The 17,585-nt window shown below is 46.5% G+C and overlaps 2 protein-coding genes across 3 annotated transcripts in view; one reads left to right on the top strand and one right to left on the bottom strand.

Annotated features, from left to right (window-relative positions):
* Nucleotides 1-11,496, bottom strand: part of LRRC74A (leucine rich repeat containing 74A) — a 24,103-nt gene extending 12,607 nt beyond the window's left edge. Inside the window, 7 exon segments of the mRNA XM_064156071.1 lie at nt 791-898; nt 1,478-1,653; nt 2,860-2,970; nt 8,007-8,043; nt 8,045-8,103; nt 10,115-10,181; nt 11,128-11,496. Of these exon segments, the coding sequence (XP_064012141.1) occupies nt 791-898; nt 1,478-1,653; nt 2,860-2,970; nt 8,007-8,043; nt 8,045-8,103; nt 10,115-10,181; nt 11,128-11,496 (927 nt within the window).
* ANGEL1 (angel homolog 1) overlaps nt 11,382-17,585 on the top strand; it is a 19,970-nt gene continuing 13,766 nt past the window's right edge. Inside the window, exons 1-5 of one of the 2 annotated variants that reach the window (XM_064150358.1) lie at nt 11,382-11,542; nt 14,111-14,695; nt 15,220-15,446; nt 15,983-16,052; nt 16,472-16,905. In XM_064150358.1, coding sequence (XP_064006428.1) covers nt 14,341-14,695; nt 15,220-15,446; nt 15,983-16,052; nt 16,472-16,905 — 1,086 coding nt within the window. In that variant the 5' untranslated portion in view covers nt 11,382-11,542; nt 14,111-14,340. Of the gene's footprint in view, nt 11,543-11,622; nt 11,744-14,110; nt 14,696-15,219; nt 15,447-15,982; nt 16,053-16,471; nt 16,906-17,585 lie in introns of those variants that run through there. The other variant, XM_064150352.1, reaches the window with a different exon arrangement.

Raw genomic sequence — 17,585 nt, 5'->3', positions numbered from 1 at the left:
CAAGGAGACACTTCTTTATGGTGAGGGTGATGGAGCACTGGAACAAGCTGTCCAGAGAAGCTGTGGAGTCTTCTCTGGAGACTTTCAAAACCCACCTGAAAGTGTTCCTGTGCAGCCTGCCCTAGGTGATCCTGCTTTGGCAGGGGGGTTGGACTCAATGATCTCTGGAGGTGCCTTCCAAATCCTAACATTCTGTGATTCTGATTCTGTGATACATTCAACTCCACATCCTTCCTAACAGGAATAAAGCCTTATAGTCATGAGTTTCACATGGGTCTTTGTCACCAGTGAGCCAAGAGGCATTTGGCTAACAATCTTTTCTTTAATGTAACACAGATCCCGTGGCCTATCAAAACATATTTTTTATACCCCAATTTCAGATCAAAGGAGCATTCCTACCAGTTCATATCTGAAAGCTTTGCATTAGTCTCTTAATCTATTTAGAAAAGTTTCCCCATGTCATATTGGAGAAGGAAAATTTCTAACCAAAACATGTTTTCTTTCTGTTGGCTAAGAAAGTCTTAGTTACGGTAATAATTTTCACATCTGCTAATGAAGAGAAGGGTTTTGGGCTCAGCAGACTGCCACCACATGCACACCTGCTCTTCAGAAGCTTGTGATTTTTAAAAGTAGAGCAGCATAAAACATCATGACTTTTAGAATGTGAATCTTTCTGCATGAAAACAAAAGCTATTTGGTAAAAATTGTCAGGCTAATTAATTGCTTTTCTTTCAGATGACTCAACTTGGTGAGCAGTAACTTTCATTACAAATTATGTCAGTTTGGGTACCAGTTCTTGAAGGGAAGAATTCTCTCGTAGCATCTCAGCTATGCATACAGCTCCTTCTGCCTGAATGCAATTGTCTTCCAACTCTAGATGGGTGACAGTTGTGTTGGACTGGGGAGAGACAAAGGCAAACAAAACACAGACAAAACTGCTGATAAATTAATGAAGGGTATGGTTTGCTCAGCTCAACAGACACAGGTATTTCCTCCAAACCTCAGAAAGCATTACGAGTCCAGAACAGGCTGGTGATCAGTGGATGTGACATAACTATGGTGGTGGAAATTGGCATTCAAAAGATAGGTGCTTTTTAGGAGAGGTTTTGAGTGGGTTGGACTTTCTGCCAGGCTGGAGACTCAGGCATCTTCAGCCTGTCCATTGGTGACAGTAGCACATCTGTATGCAGAAGCCAGAGTGCAAGATACTAATCCCTCCAGCCCTACCTCTGTCCCTGTAGGAGTTAGGAATACTAAGGACTCGTGACCCATGAAAGAGGATCAGTTTGCTGTTGAACATAACTCCAGCAAAGGCCAGCAGCTGCCACACAAGATTTTCCTGTGCAAGGATTTAGAAGCTCCTATACATAGAGTTTTTCTCCTACACTGTATCCTCAGTGATGACTTCCAGCACTGAGACAGGGCTAAAATGCCTATTGTTCTTGAGAACAGTGACACCACTCTTACTGCTACTCACCACCAGAGCAATAGCAATGGCTTTGACACCTTTGGGTCCTAGACCGTGGTGGTTCAGGTTTATATAAGGCTTTGTCAGGTTCTCAATAAAGTGTGAAACAGGCACAACCTCCATCAACCTGCATGCTTCCAAGTACAGCTCTGCATCTGTGATCTTTGCAAAGGCCTTCTCAGAGTCTGTGGAGAAAATATATATTGATGAGGGGTACGTTCAGGTCCTCCTTCCTCTTTTAAATACATTAAACAAAGAAATGACATAATACTATGCAACAACAGCAGGGTTTTACTCCTAATGGCTCTCCTCATCCCTTTATTCCAGACCTCTGAGAGTTAATAAAGCCTCCTTGCTTCTCCATTTGGCATCCAGTGACTTGCTGCATCTTCTCACCAGTCTGCAGTGTGACTAAAAACCTTTCTTGGTGTAATTGAGAATTCTTGACGTCAGGCAAAAACATTTTCATCTCTTTTAAATAAATATTTTATTTTAATTGAAGCACACAGCTGATATTGCCACCAGAGCTAGGGCAGCTCAGAACATTTTGGCTTACAACCAGCAGAAAGAATCCTAGCATTCTCATATTGGCCACTGGGTGCTGTTGACACAGCTGCAGTGAGATGTATCGGTGCAGCTGGCGGCTGTATTTCCACAAAACCCTGTCATTTGGAATTCCTTCATCAAACCCTGTACTTAGAGCTCCTATTTCTCCATGTTGTTCTATGCATTCAATGGTCTGACCTCAAGACAAATGCCCCTCTCATCAAAGCCATTTTCCAGTTCAGTCTGAGGCCTCTAACAAAATGGTCTTTTGTTCTTGCATTCTTATGGGGTTTGATTTTCCTTCCACTTAGAAAAAAATAAAAAGATCTCATCTTGACTTATGGGCAAACTCTACTGTTAAGAAAATGAGTGCAAAGCTTGTTCAGCCAGAGGACTGACTTCCCCAGGTCGAATATAAGAGGAAAGCCAACAGAAAAGCCTAGGACAGTTGTGGCAAGGGCATAGTACACAGGCTGCAGTTGCTATGCAGTGCTCCATCAGGAGTGCAGAAAGACAGCCTCAGTCCTACCCTTGGTTTCAGCTGAAAGGGAGAAGCTTCTGCTGCCCAGGCATTGGGCTGGGCTGGTTGTGTTGCTTATTAAAGGAACAATGGGATAGTCATAGTGTATAGAAAACAGTGAAAGGAAAATGCTTGACATCAAAGGGAGAGCTCTTAGAGGGAAATTCATCTGCCTTCATCTTTATCAACTGACAGATAACATGAGGTCGTCAGGACTCTGTCAGGGTTGTGTCCTTTGTCTCCATTTTGAATATATACCAATTGCTATGTACAGTTCTGATTGTAAGAAAAAGGCTAGTGAGGGCAGAGGTCAGAAAACATTCACCTTCAACTTCTAGGTCAGTGTCAGACCTTTCTGTGGCCTTCTTTGCTGAGGCATCAGTCAGAGACACAGACTCCAAAGACTCATTGATTTTGGGCACCTCTTCATTCTGATCTGTCATGAAACCAAACAAGATTGATTTTGTCAATGTAAGATGATTCCCTGGAAGTGATAGACCTCCCACTACTCACTGAAAACTGTGCCCCTCTTCACCTTGCTATGGATGCATTCCTTCATGCTCCCTGCTCCCTGTGGATTGCATGCAAGTGGTGCTGACCCCAGTGTGGACATGGGCTCACTCTGGGGCTGCAGATCTGTGGACTGGCAGCTTTTGGAAAAAGCCATGCCCAGAGTCTGTAGCCCATGTGTGTGGGACTCACAGTTGTCCTGCTTTAGATCTTCACTCCTTCCTGAGCTGCCTTTCTCCCCTTTTTCAATTTCTGAGCCCACCAGGCAAAGCAAATTTTCTTTCTTCATCCTATTTCCCCACAAACCCATGCTAGTTCCTCCTAGCTCTCCTGAAGTGGCTCACACTTGCTCAAGGCATGGGCAGGATATAATTGGCTGACATTGCAATCAGACTGGGAATGCTTCAAGCATGGCAGAAGATAAAGTATTTTGGAACTGAGTGTGATAGATGATACAGCCTCTCTTGCTTACAATTTATAATTTATTTTATAGTTAGAAGAAGAATTTGGAAAATTTTAGAAAGTAAATAAGTGCATTTAAAAAAATTAAGAGTAATTTTGACAAAAGAATTTCTAGCTAATAGCATAACACTCCCTTCCCCCCCCCCCCCCACCTCTAAATATTTGTTTTAATTCCCTGTCATTGCTTCCCATACTCATTATTTCCTTTTAGAGCTGCAGGCTATTGACCTTGTAAATTTGTACTCCTTTTGGATGTCACATCATTGATGTGTGACATGGAGCTTGCAGTTTGACTGTTCATTCAACCTATGTGAGGGAAAGACTGGACAGCTGGCACACACATCACTGCATTTCAAACAGTCCTACAGCTGCAGCTCCTTTCTTAAGACCTTTTCCTTCTGCCAGACTTCATTTGTTCAAATGATGGGTTTACTTGCATTAGTTTACTGTGAGAAAGACAAAAGGAGGAGTAAAAATAGGTCCAAATCCCATGTAAAGAACCCATGAGACAAGTGGAACCACAGATTTGGGACATTGTGACAATATCCACTGATCTTTGTTTAATAGCTCTACAGTGCTGGACATCCTGATAAAAACAAACTTCCTACTCTGGGGAACAGACAGGCTATGCTATATAGCTATGCTATAATATATGCTATGCTATGCTGGTTACAACCAACATAATGTAAAGTGGTGGGTGTGGAAATGGCTTGTATTAGAAACACAGTGGCCAGCAGGAACAGGAAGGTGATCATCCTCCTGTACTCAGCACTGGTGAGGCCACACCTAGAGTACTGTGTTCAATTCTGGGCTACTCACTACAGGGTGAGGTGCTGGAGTCTGTCCAGAGAAGGACAATGAGGCTCATAAAGGGGCTGCAGTAAATGGCCTACAAGGAGCATCTGAGGGAGCTGGGGTTGTTCATTCTGGAGAAGAGGAGGGTAGGGGGAGACCCCACCATACAGTACAACTACCTGAAGGGAGGTTGGAGTGAGGAAGGGGCCAGCCCCTTCTTGATGAAAAGCGACAGGACTAGAGGAAACGGTTTCAGGCTGAGCCAGGGGAAGTTCAGGCTGAATATTAGGAAATATTTCTTCACTGAAAGGGTTATCAAACATTGGAATGGTTTGGCCAGGGCAGTGGTGGAGTCATGGTCGCTGGGGGTGTTCAAGTGCCATCTGGCGCTTAGGGACATGGTTTAGTGCTGGGCTGAGAGTCAGACTGGATGATCTTTGAGGTCTATTGCAACCATATATATTCTGTGATTCTGTGAGACTCCTTTATCACCTTTCCCTTCTCCAGATGAATCTCTGTGGTCATCCTGCCTCATGTGTGGCTTGTGCCAGTGATGAACCAGGTGCTAAGAAGAGAGTTTACTCCATGGTTTGATGCATGACTTGTGAGGGATATATTCAGAACACTGTGAATCCCTTCTCTTGTGCTGGGTTAAAAATGCCTGATCTCTGGGATGTTGCTTTATGTCCCCTCACTTGTTTTGTACAAATATTCAATAAATCACACCAGCAATTTATACTTCAGTAGCTCTGCGGAGTTCAGAAAATGTTTCTTATCTTTTTCCTAGCATTGCAACAAGTAATGAATTAGTGCCTCTTAGAACTGATGGATGTAAAGGCCAGATGAAGATCTAAATAAATTGTTCTCCCTTTCTGCCAGGATAAAATCTAATTGATATGTACTAAGGAATTTAATCTGTGAAAGGAAGGTTGTCTTCACTTCTTTCATTCTGAATGTCTGGCCTAAAATGTATGAGAATAGCAGCTCAGTTGGGGCAACTCATAAAATGAAACCCAGCATTTTGCCATATGCAGACAAGTTATACTAATGTAAATGCTCAGATATGTGTATTTTTTAAACATCCTGTAAGGAATCAGTGGCTTGGATGGCAACACTCTGTGCTGGGTTAGGAACTGGCTGGAGGGCCGGACCCAGAGAGTGGTGGTGAATGGTGCCACATCCAGCTGGCGGCCAGTCACTAGTGGTGTCCCTCAGGGATCTGTGCTGGGCCCCATCCTCTTTAACATCTTCATTGATGATCTGGATGAGGGCATGGAGTCAGTCATCAGCAAGTTTGCAGATGACACTAAGCTGGGGGCAGATGTGACTGGGTTGGAGGGCAGAAGGGCTCTGCAGAGGGACCTTGACCGCCTGAACAGATGGGCAGAGTCCAATGGGATGGGGTTCAATAGCTCCAAGTGCAGGGTGCTGCACTTTGGCCACAACAACCCCATGCAGAGATACAGGCTGGGGTCGGAGTGGCTGGAGAGCAGCCAGACAGAGAGGGATCTGGGGGTGCTGATTGATACCCGCCTGAACATGAGCCAGCAGTGTGCCCAGGTGGCCAAGAGAGCCAGTGGCATCCTGGCCTGCATCAGGAATGGTGTGGTCAGCAGGAGCAGGGAGGTCATTCTGCCCCTGTACTCTGCACTGGTTAGACCACACCTTGAGTACTGTGTTCAGTTCTGGGCCCCCCAGTTTAGGAGGGACATTGAGATGCTTGAGCGTGTCCAGAGAAGGGCGACGAGGCTGGGGAGAGGCCTTGAGCACAGCCCTACGAGGAGAGGCTGAGGGAGCTGGGATTGTTTAGCCTGGAGAAGAGGAGGCTCAGGGGTGACCTTATTGCTGTCTACAACTACCTGAGGGGTGGTTGTGTCCAGGAGGAGGTTGCTCTCTTCTCTCAGGTGGCCAGTGCCAGAACGAGAGGACACAGCCTCAAGCTACGCCAGGGGAAATTTAGGCTGGAGGTGAGGAGAAAGTTCTTCACTGAGAGAGTCATTGGACACTGGAATGGGCTGCCCAGGGAGGTGGTGGAGTCACCGTCCCTGGAGCTGTTCAAGGCAAGGTTGGACGTGGCACTTGGTGCCATGGTCTAGCCTTGAGCTCTGTGGTAAAAGGTTGGACTTGATGATCTGTGAGGTCTCTTCCAATCCTAATAATACTGTGATACTGTGTGATACTGTGTGAATCACTTAGGTTCAGTGATGTGCCAAACGAGATGATTATATTAATTTGACAGTATTAAGCATTGAAGGAATCTATGAGGGAAGAGCTATAAGACGTGATTTTTGTATCCAAGCAAAGTATTTAGCAATAGATACAGTATCCTAAATGCTGTTTTTTATTGAAAAATGGAGAAAGTAAGTTTATTGTGACTTGGAAAAAAACTATCTGTGCCTTGGCTTGCTCATGTAATCAAAGGTATCAAACCATTGTCTCCTAAGTCATGCCACTGAGGATATTGAAAGGCTTCTAAAGAAATTATAAGCAAAATATTTTAGGTATTTGTGGGATTTTTTTTTTCTTTCTTCATCCCAATAGAAAAAAATCAGACAAAGAAAAAAATCAAAACAACCAAACATTCTGACAACTTCCTCCCTCTGGAGTAAGGAAGGATGAACAATTACACTGTTCTCCTACTGCTGACAGTCAGATTGAGCCAGCATTTTACCTACAACTATTCAATTCAAGGGAAAATGGCAACCAACTATCAACTGCTGAGATATTTCCTAGAGACAATCTTTTCAAAGTTAGTACTGTCAAAACCCCATAAGGATTACTAATTTTAATGTAATTGTTTGGGTTTGATAGCAGGTAATTAATTTTGTCTGATCCCACTTAAGGAGTGAAAAGTTCCAAAAGTTCATAGCCAAGAACAGAAAGCTCATTAGCAGAAAAGCTATCTAAAAGGGATTAATTCCAAACAGGCAATAAATTACTGTTGCAGAATCAGAAAAAACAAACAAGCTACCTTTAGAGAAAGATGAGAAAGGATATTTAGACAAATATAATTTTGAAACAGAAAATATCTGATAAAAGGCACCTATCAGAGCAACAATGAAGGAAAATTCTTATGTAACACTTTCTAAATTACATTTGTGCTCTGTTTAAGTGCAGAAAAACAAACACCAAAGAGAGAAGCTGTCCTACATATTTGACAGCCTTACAGTAACTACATTACAGAGGAAAAGAAGGAATTGATTTGTACCACCTGACAGACCCAGGAAGGCTTTGAACTTTGAGAGGAACCACTATGCTAAGCTAAGAAGTCAGGCCAAAGTCCTGCAAGCAGACCTGGACCGTGACTCTACGGTTTACAAACACTGCCTGAGCAGCCAGTTCACAAAAACTTCTGTTCCCCTCGTGCCCTGCCTGTCCTCCCGGGTGATGGAAGGCTCAGACACAATCTGGTCTCACAAGGTGCTGAGCCTGAGTCAGTACCTGGAAGCCAGTACTGACAAGCCCAGTTCTGATGCATTTTGTCTTCCAAGCTGCTGCTTGTCAGCACCTCCTGTCTCTGGGCACTGGCACCCTGGATCCTTATTTACCACCTTTCTCCTCATTGCTTCCTGGCTTCAGGAATGGCAGCCTTCCCACCTGGTAATGAGCCTGCTGTAACAGCAGTCCCTCTTGGGTGCTGGTGATTTTCCTTTGGCTATTTCTTACTACTTCTGAAGTAAGTTTGGTAGTATCTAAACACTGCACCTGTGTCCTTCTCAGAGTCTTTCTCCATGTCACCACCAGGCAAGAAGCACGTTCCTTTGCTTTTTCTCCTCTGTAAAAAGTAGTTCACAGACACCTCCTAGATGCCATTAAGTTCCTCATATCTAAATACAACAAGTGCAGTCACTTAGCTACAATTAAAACATCTCCAGGAGGAATGGTCCTACTTTTGAAGATCTGTGCTCTTGATTTGTACTGCTTATGAACAGCAGAATCTAATTTCCTGCTTGCAGGGACTGACAGGTGTCATGAGAAAGCCCCGTGGAGGCTGCAGCTGCCCTGTCCCCAGCACCTTGCCCTTCTATGACCTCATCTGCACCTTCTGACTCCAAAGGAGTGACATACAGTGCTGGAAACCCCATGGCTTTGGGATCCCATTGGCTCCTGATAACTGAGAAGAAAACAGCTGTGGTTTGGGCTGTGAACCCCCCTCAATGAATCAGAAATTCAGGCCAGGCTGCCGATAAGAATTCTACTCTCCTTTGAGTTCATATTCCAGTTTGTACAACTTCATAAGAAAGCCAGACTGCAGCAGCTGCAGTCTGAAAGGAGATGAGGGTAGAAGGACTGTATGTGCCACTTCAGTCTTGAACAGATTCAGTCATTCCTACTGACAAATTTCCAGGGCACTCCATAGTAAAGTGTGGCTTGTAAACTTGTCAACACATAATGGGGCCTCAAATCAAATACCCATTTATTCCACCACCTACTGTTAGTGCCAAAATTGGTTCAGTGCTTATAATTTTGTGTCACTTATATAAAGGGCTTTGTGACCCTTATTAAGGGGCTAAACCCAAAACTGTAATGGAAGAGGTTTTCTGACAAAGGTTGAGCAGAACTAATATATACAGTCAGAAAAACTTCCATGATGGATGATGCTCAGTGAACATAAGCTTTTGTGCAGAGTTTGAAGCCCACACACTGTATAACCTGGGCTATACCCAGAGGAAGTAAAAGTGCATTTTCCCAAGGATGGGATATATTTAGCAGTTTCATTCCTCTAGTTCTGTTACATAAACCTCTCAAGTAGTCCAGTCATTAGGCTCCATGATAGGGTTACATTTGGATACAGAACAAAATGCTACAAAAGCCAGTGGAAGGACTGACTGTGAAGCAGATGACCATTGTTAGCCTCGATTTTATTGCCAAAATTTGTAAATATGGTTTTTCCAAGTGTAGGCCGAATAACTGTGGCTGCCTAGATACTTGTTTGTGGTATCAGCTAATGTTCCTCTCAGATTCCTGTCTAATTATCCTGATGTGGGTTGGTTCTAAAGATATTTTCTCAGATCTCTTAAAGATCATAGAATCATAGAAATCAACCAGGTTGGAAGAGACCTCCAAGATCATCCAATCCGACCTATCCCCCAGCCCTATCCAGTCAACAAGACCATGGCACCGAGTGCCTCATCCAGTCTTTTCTTGAAGACCTCAAGACCACCTCCCTGGGCAGCCCATTCCAACGCCAATCACTCTCTCTGTAAAGAACTTCCTCCTAACATCCAGCCTATACCTCCCCCAGCACAACTTGAGACTGTGTCCCCTTGTTCTGTTGCTGGTTGCCTAGGAGAAGAGGCCACTCCCCACCTGGCTACAGTGTCCCTTCAGGTAGTTGTAGACAGCAATGAGGTCACCCCTGAGCCTCCTCTTCTCCAGGCTAAACAGGCCCAGCTCCCTCAGCCTCTCCTCATAGGGCTTGTGTTCCAGGCCCTTCACCAGCTTTGTTGCCCTTCTTTTAAATGCCCCAGCCCTTAATATTGCAGATCCCTCCTCTGGAGAAAGTCCTCCAATGATGTTTTCCAGAAGTTTGCTTACTGCAGCAAGGGATGTGAGGCCAGAGTCTTGTTCTGTGCTTTACCAGAGACATCTGTGAGATCTGAGACAAGTCACTGTGTCTGTAGTCTGCAGTGTTTCATAACTCAGGATCTGAAAATTAAACTGGTGGGATTATTATCTATATACATTATAACAGATCCCAGTCATGGACATCCGTTGTGCTAATCATCATTAACAAACGGGTTAAGAGGCAGGCTGTCCCTGAGAAAGGGTTTTGTGGAAGCGTACCTGAGGAGACAGCAGTTGGTCATCACCACAGCAGCTCTTGTCTGCACAAAAGGCAGGGATGACACAAGCCTTGACTTCATTGTACACACTCATCTTAAAAGATTTGAGTTTGGAAAAAGGCTACTAAGATCACACATTAGAAGCGTGCATTTTGTGTAAAATGTTGTAGCAGTGCTCACTCCGCTCTACTTGTCTTTAGATGTTGCTTACGTTTGAATGTGGAACAAAGTAAAAATGCTAAAAATGTGGACTTCAGCCAGGACTTCTCTTTTCATTTGGAACTGCCTGGTTTCAACTTGTAGCAGGTCTTAAGCTGCAGAGGCCACAACATCCTGCTACCTAGGTAAGTGTGATGGTTTGGGTGTTCCCTGCCCCCCCACGCTTTAGAAATACCCAGACTAGACTCAGCCGGCTCTGGGAATATAAATGAAGCTATTTATTTACAGCAGCACAATAGACAAGCAGATATTTACAGTATATACAGTTATAGACAGAAATAGACAAGGTAAAAGGTAATACAGAAACACAACTCCCCTCCCAGAAACCTGAGTCCCCAGGAGGGGCTCTCAACCACCTCTCACCTTCCCCCTGCCCCTCTCAACCTTACCCCAGTCCTAAAGAAGAATAGAGGTTCAGCCAAGTGGTTATGAAGCAAAGTGAGTTAGGCCAAATGGAAGGTGAGGTTAGGGAGATGCAGCTCAGTCAGAAGACCAAGGCAGAGTGCAAGACAAAACAGTGAGAGTGCTATCTAATGTTTTCATTTCTTCTTCAGCAAGACTCTGAGGGGAGTAGACATCACCGTGGATTTCCTTTCACAGCCTGTGATCTAGTTCTTCTCACCAAAACATTCTACCCTGCTTCAAACTAGCACAATAAGAAGGAACCATTCTGCAGAGCTGTGATGACCTGTGCACAGCACATACTCCTGGACAGGTATTTCACCCATGCCCGGTGTTTTTTGTCCACACGGAGGCTGCACTTTGCAAAACCTTGGCTATCATCAACTGTGTTTGAAAAGCTTGTGCAATTATTAACTTACCTGGAGTAAACAGGGCTTTATTTGTTGAGTGGCCCTCCAGGGGAAAAAAGTAACCTGGAAATGTTCATTTTTGTATGGATCGTTGGAGAACAGGGCACAACACACGAATTTCAGGATGGACAGTAAGCCTGCCGTCACCCTGCTTAGGGTCACAACTCGCAATGCTGCCAGAGCCGGCCCTGCGGCAGGCACCCGAAGGCTGGGGAGGCTTGGCGGGGCGAGGCCTCGGCTGCGCTCCTGCCTCAGCCGCGGCAGGGGGGACACGGCCCCACCAGGGCCGCCCAGCTGCGGCTGCCTCAGGCGCCTTCCGCAGCTGCCCGGGGGCGGCCCCAGAGCAGCGTACGGGGGGGGCCAGGTTCGAGCCGGCATCTAGGCCCTGCAGCGTGGCGGCCTGGCCCGGTACCGGCCCGACGCGGTAAGTGCCTGCGCGGCACCGGGACTCGGGCCGCGGCCGCGCCGCAGAGTCCTTGCTGAGGCGAGGCCGGCGCGTCGCGGCACGTCGCCTCGCTGGGGCCGGGCCGAGGACGGTGAGGCCGGGCCGCGCCGGGCGGTATGATCGGTACAGTGCTCTGCTACGTGCTGCTGCCGGCGGCACGGCTTCTCCGGGCCCTCCTAGGTAACGCGGCCCCGGGCGGGCGGCGGCGGGGGCCGGGGCAAGCCGGTGGCAGGGTTGTGAGGGGCGGGGCGCGGGTGCTCCTCGCTTCCTCCCGCTCGGTCTGAGGGGGCTGCGGCCGGAGGGGCCTCAGCTGTTGGGAGCCAGCGTCGTCTTGGCGGCCCCGAAGCTCTCTGCGGCCGAGGCAGCGGGAGGGGGCGGTTGGGGGCGTGGGCCTGCCGGCGGGGATGGCGTGCGCACGGGTATGGCGGCCGGGGCCGGGCCGGGCACCCCGGGCAGCGCCGGGCTGGGTTTCTGGGGAGACTCGCTGCGGGCTGCTGTGTGGCAGTGGCGGGTTGCGATCTGTGTGGAGGCCTGGGCCACCTGTCCCGGACCCGCGCTGCAGCCATGAGGAGGCCTCTGGACATGGGCTGCGCTGAGGTCTGTGGCTTCCCAAGGACCTGTGGGTGACTCACGGATGGACTCTAGCTTTGCATGTATCAGTATTTCACTTAGTTTATTAGATCCTGCTGCTACTTCACTGTCCGTGGTTGCTGCTGGTGTAAAGCTGCCCTCCTGCTTGACCCGCTCCTCAGGCCTGTGATCGTAGCGACCAACTAGCTGACTCGTCCAATTCAACTTAACATCCTATAGCAACAGGCTCTTGTAACAGCTGTGCCTAGCTAGTGGTATACAAAAGCTGTACCTTAGTGCATTGATGTTTCTGACATTCATGAACTTAATTAAAAAACTACAGAGAGTGTGGTTCTTGAAACCTCATGTCTGACACACGCAGAAAGCCTTGACATGGGCCACAACAACCCCAAGCAGCGCTATAGGCTGGGGACTGAGTGGCTGGAGAGCAGCCAGGAGGAAAGGGACCTAGGGGTACTGATAGATAGTAAGCTGAAGATGAGCCAGCAGTGTGCCCAGGTGGCCAAGAGAGCCAATGGCATCCTGGCCTGGCTCAGGAACAGTGTGGCCAGTAGGACAAGGGAGGTTATTCTTCCCCTGTACTCAGCACTGGTCAGGCCACACCTTGAGTACTGTGTCCAGTTCTGGGCCCCCCAATTCAAGAAAGATGTTGAGGTGCTGGAACATGTCCAGAGAAGGGCAACAAAGCTGGTGAGGGGCCTGGAGCACAAATCCTGTGAGGAGAGGTTGAGGGAGCTGGGCCTGTTTAACCTGGAGAAGAGAAGGCTCAGGGGTGATCTTATTACTGTCTACAACTACCTGAAGGGGCATTGTAGCCAGGTGGGGGGTAGCCTCTTCTCCCAGGCAACCAGCAATAGAACAAGGGGACACAGTCTCAAGTTGTGCCAGGGTAGGTATAGGCTGGATGTTAGGAAGAAGTTCTTTACAGAGAGAGTGATTTCCCATTGGAATGGGCTGCCCAGGGAGGTGGTGGAGGCACCGTCCCTGGGGGTCTTCAAGAAAAGACTGCATGGGGCACTTAGTGTCATGGTCTAGTTGATTGGTTAGGGCTGGGTGATAGGTTGGACTGGATGATCTTGGAGGTCTCTTCCAACCTGGTTGATTCTATGATTCTATGATTCTATGACATAAGATAAGAGTAAAAGCACACATGGATGTTGCTGACTCCTGTATGTTCTTGCTCAGACTGCCTGTCAGAGGGATGCAGTAGAGAAAAAGTGCTGTAGACAGCAAAAATTGCTAGCGTAGGGACTACTGCCTGTGCAGAGTTCTTAGCAAAATGAAAATGTTGCCTTCTCTTACATAAATGCAAATGGAAAGAGTCCCTGTCTTTTTCTACTTTTACCAATATTTGTATATTCAAGTGTGACATGTACAGCAGGGGGTTTTTAACTTTGTACCACAGGCGTCAGTCATCAAATGATTCTTACCAATATTACTTCTGTACATGTACTCTATTTAATGAGGTTTTTAACCACATGTGTTGGTCCTTCTGTGTCTTTGTTTCTCATCTCTTCATAGCAGTTTTTCTTCTAGAGCACATTCTTGTGGTCTGTTTGAGCATCGTAGTTGGCCATTACTTTCTTAACCCCTGAAAAGGAACTTGCTCCAAGTGATGATCTACAAGAGCTTGGCTTTTGTGCCTTTACACTGTTCCTGAGGACTGTCTGTTTCCACAGGCATTTCAGCTTGGATGACTGCCTGTGTCACTGCATTCCTTAGATTTGGTAAACCCATTACCATCCTGTACAGTTTCAGTGGCTAGTAACTAGAACTGGTCTGTGGCCTGGTGTTCAGGAGGAGGCAGCTTAAGTTAGTCAGGCTATAACTTTGTTGGAGTTGGTATCCTGAGGGTTGTATTGCACAGTTACAGCAAATGCATAAGAAAAAGAAAAGAATGAGCAAGAAAGGACTTCTCACTGTCTTATGTTGGTTTTCTTTGTTTTTAAATGGCAGATGCTTTCTTTACCTGTCGAAAGAATGTGCTTCTGGCAAAGACTACGTCCACCCAGATAGGTGACTTCACTGCAACCAGAGGAAGGTCGATCCCTGAAGAGCAAGAAGCCCTTCTCCAGCAGTGGCTGCAGGAAGGAACAGGGAATTCGCCATCCAGTGAGAGTGCTCCAGCAGTGGAGGAGGTGTCAGTTAAGCTTACTAGTGCTTGGTTAGAAGGTTCAGAGTTATTGATGACTAGCCTCAGTGACCTGAATTCAGTTCCAGAAATCACCCAGTGTGCTGGTCAGCAGCTCACAGAGCTACACACCTTGGCTTCTTCAGAACCACAAGAGCATGCAGTGTCCAAATCAGCAGAGGAAACAGTGGCTGTAGCAGGCAGTGCCCCTTGGGCAGCTGTGGTACCACAGACAGATCATCAGATAGCTGGCTGTGCCACTGTCAGTGTAGATGTGCAGAATGAAGACCCAGCTGTGCTGGCCTGGAGTTTAGCACACGATACAGACACCGTGCCAGCAGAACTCCCCACCTGGCCCATTCGGGATACAGTGCAGCTTTGTCCTCTCCCAACAGAGGTACCCTACCACGGTCAGTAGTAACTGCTCTGAATCTAATATTTGAATTTGAAACTTGCAGTGAATGTGATCAGGTTACTGTGTCTGGGTTTGCTATCATAAAGAGTTTGGTTGTACCTGTCCACACTGAGTTGACAGGATCTGCTTGTGACAACTGTGAAGTGAGTTTTCGCTGAGGTAGTGCTGGTCACAGCTAGTAGTCTCTGTGCTGTTAGACCCTCTGATCTGAACGTCAGTATATGTTTGTTTCCCAGAAACCATTCCCAAGTTCTGCCTTTATAATATAAAAAACACCCAAAAGCTGGTTGGCTTCAGTATGCTTGATTCTGGTCTTCTGTTATGCCATTCCCACTAACAACTATCCAAAGGCATCCAGAAGGAGCACCTAAAAAAAACAGAATGGGTGAGGGTTTGCTCAGAGGCTAAAATGTCTTAGCTTAGAGACTGAGAATGGCTATTTTCTGGGTCCTGGACCATGAAAGTATCAGCAGGGTACCCAGCATGGCTGCAACTTGGCTTTTTGTCTCTTACATACAGAGATTTTGTGGAGAGACTGGGAAGATCTTTCTGTCCAGCCCTGTGTGCTAGAGCAGGTAACAAAAAACACTCATCTTTTTGAATTTCGAGTCATGTCTTACAACATCCTTGCTCAGGACCTGGTGGAGCAGGGCCTTGATCTCTATCTACACTGTCATCGAGACATCCTGAACTGGAACTACCGCCTCCCAAACCTTCTGCAGGAGATCCAGCACTGGGATCCTGATGTGAGTATGACTGAGCCTTTCCACATCAGTATCCAAAGTTTGAATTTGTCTGATCTAACATGTTCAAACAAAAACACAAGGGAGGAAGTCCTACCTGCTTGATAACTGAGCACGGATTCCTCTGAGAGTGTTTGAGGCCTTGTGCATGCATTTTTTTGGGTTGTACTTTGATAGTAGGCCTTAACTTCTTTAAAGGGCTGAAATAGAGGAAGAAGAGATAATTGTGTTTGGAGAGGAAGGGACCAGGTTTATAAGGCAGCACACGAGGGGAAGCTTGCATAGAGGAGGACTTCATGACTTTTTCTGTTCCTTGAGTCATCTTTGTGTGATGAAGGAACTTCTGCCTCCTCACTGGAAAACTAAAAGTGATGTGACCCAGAAAGTTACTGCTCCTTTTCTGGAAAGTACAGGACAGAGTTGCAGTCATGACCTTTCTGGTTGCAGGGTTGGTATTTATCCTTCCTTTCTTCCTCCCCCTAAAGAAGGTAGCTAGCAAATAACTGGTGGAGTGAATGAGGTCTCTGTCTTCCTTCCAGATTCTGTGTCTCCAGGAGGTGCAAGAAAACCATTACTGGGAGCAGCTGGAACCGACCTTCAAGGCAATGGGTATGTTTTCTGTTTTTGTCTGTCTGTACCTCCTGCACATGAGACTGGTCTGTATCTCCAGCTCATGCTTCCTGCTTAATGTCTTCAAAGCACTAGGTCTTGAGAGAGCTCTTCCTATTTGTCAAGTGGCTGCTGACCCTACTTCTGAACTGTCTACATAGACCCTTAGCCTTTCTTTTATAAATGATCTCTCAGATTTGACAGATCAGTGTAACAAAACTAAAAGGGTCCTAGAAAGACAAGGAGAGAGAAAAATAACCCTTGATGATAAATGCTAAACTGTGATTACTGGAACAGAATTGGGTATAATGCTGTACCTAAATGTATAGTGACACAGACTTGCCAAATTCCCCAGCTTATGGAGGGAGCCTGAGGTAGTGACTGGATGAACTATTTAATAGGTGAGGTTTTCTTTTCAGGCTTTGCGTGCTTCTATAAACGAAGAACTGGGACGAAGACAGATGGCTGTGCAGTGTGCTATAAGCACAGCAGGTTCCAGCTGATCAGCTTTAGCCCCGTAGAATACTTCCGTCCTGGCCTGGATGTCCTCAACCGGGATAATGTGGGTTTGGTGCTGCTGCTACAGCCTCTGCTCCCAGACAGCCTGCATCTGAAGGCAGTCAGTCCTTTGTGTGTGGCAAACACTCATGTGTTGTTCAATCCCCGGCGGGGAGATATTAAACTGGCCCAGATGGCCTTGCTTCTAGCAGAGATTGATAAGGTTGCAAAAACTGCTGAAGGCAACCACTATCCTGTCATCTTGTGTGGAGACCTGAATTCTGTACCTGATTCTCCACTCTACAAATTCATCCGAAATGGTGAACTCTCCTACCAAGGGATGCCAGCCTGGAAGGTAGGTGCCAGCTAGAGATGGGATTGGATAACTCTTTATTGTATGTAGCTAGAAAAGTGCATGGCTGTATTGTTTTTCTCATAAGGATATAATGCAAATATTGAATTTGGTTATTCAGTCTTCACCAATGCCTGCATTGCTGCTGGGGAAGGAAGTGGGAGAATGTGTGTGTGATTTCCACCATTGCACTTCTCGTTTCCCCTGATGCAGACCAGGGTTAACAGACTGCTTAATTTAAGGTCTTGGTTCTTCCTTCCTATGGGGTTTTTTTGGCTGGGTGACTGGAAGGGAAAGGAGTACAATTCCACAAGACTTACAGAAATTATATGTGGACGTTTGGTCTGAAAACAGTTTGAAATGGGCACGTATGCTAGAGTCTTTTGCTAGAGTTTACACACCTGTTGCTGTGTATCTTTCAAGCTGAATCATAGATTGCTATGGGTTAGAAGGGATCTGTGGAGATGATCTAGTCTGACTGCCCTGCTAACACAGGTGACCTAGAGCAAGTTAAACAGGAATGCATCTAGGGTGGTTTTGAAAGCCTTCAGTGAATGAGACTGAAACCTCTCAAGGCAGCCTTTTCCAGTGCTCCATCACCCTCAAAGTAAAGAAGTTTCTCCTTAAATTCCAGTGAAACCTCCTGTGTTCTAGATGGTGACTGTTGCCCTTCTTCCTATTTC

The sequence above is a fragment of the Pogoniulus pusillus genome, chromosome 1 (assembly GCF_015220805.1).
Source record: "Pogoniulus pusillus isolate bPogPus1 chromosome 1, bPogPus1.pri, whole genome shotgun sequence".
NCBI lineage: Eukaryota > Metazoa > Chordata > Aves > Piciformes > Lybiidae > Pogoniulus > Pogoniulus pusillus.
This window is presented reverse-complemented; position numbering and strand designations above follow the sequence as displayed.